Below are 316 nucleotides of genomic sequence, written 5' to 3' on the forward strand. Positions count from 1 at the left end.
CCCCATAACCAAACCTCATGACAACCGCGTGAAATTCAACAATGCGTCCGTTTAACGTTACGGAGACCCTTAGCAAAGTCAACGCTATCCTCCACGCCGTAGGACCGAGGCCAAGACTCCTGAAGGAAGACAGAATACTCACGTGGCGTTCGGATCGTATTCCGCCCATATTCTGATGTATTCGTCGAGGTGATGGGCGCCCAGGATGGAGGAGTCTCTCGTCAGGTAGTCGAAGTTGTCCATAATGACAGCCACGAACAAGTTTAACATCTGGTGGAAGAGGCGGGAAGTTAGAGAGGGTCCTTGGTTAGAACAG

At 51.3% G+C, this 316-nt stretch overlaps 1 protein-coding gene across 1 annotated transcript in view; it reads right to left on the reverse strand.

The window, feature by feature from the left end:
* The window catches only part of LOC119592994 (voltage-dependent calcium channel type A subunit alpha-1-like), a gene marked incomplete in the record, with an annotated part of 154,497 nt that overhangs the window by 22,796 nt on the left and 131,385 nt on the right, over nt 1-316 (reverse strand). Inside the window, 1 exon segment of the mRNA XM_037941881.1 lies at nt 143-270. Coding sequence (XP_037797809.1) covers nt 143-270 — 128 coding nt within the window.

The sequence above is a fragment of the Penaeus monodon genome, chromosome 31 (genome assembly GCF_015228065.2).
Source record: "Penaeus monodon isolate SGIC_2016 chromosome 31, NSTDA_Pmon_1, whole genome shotgun sequence".
In the NCBI taxonomy this organism is placed as follows: domain Eukaryota; kingdom Metazoa; phylum Arthropoda; class Malacostraca; order Decapoda; family Penaeidae; genus Penaeus; species Penaeus monodon.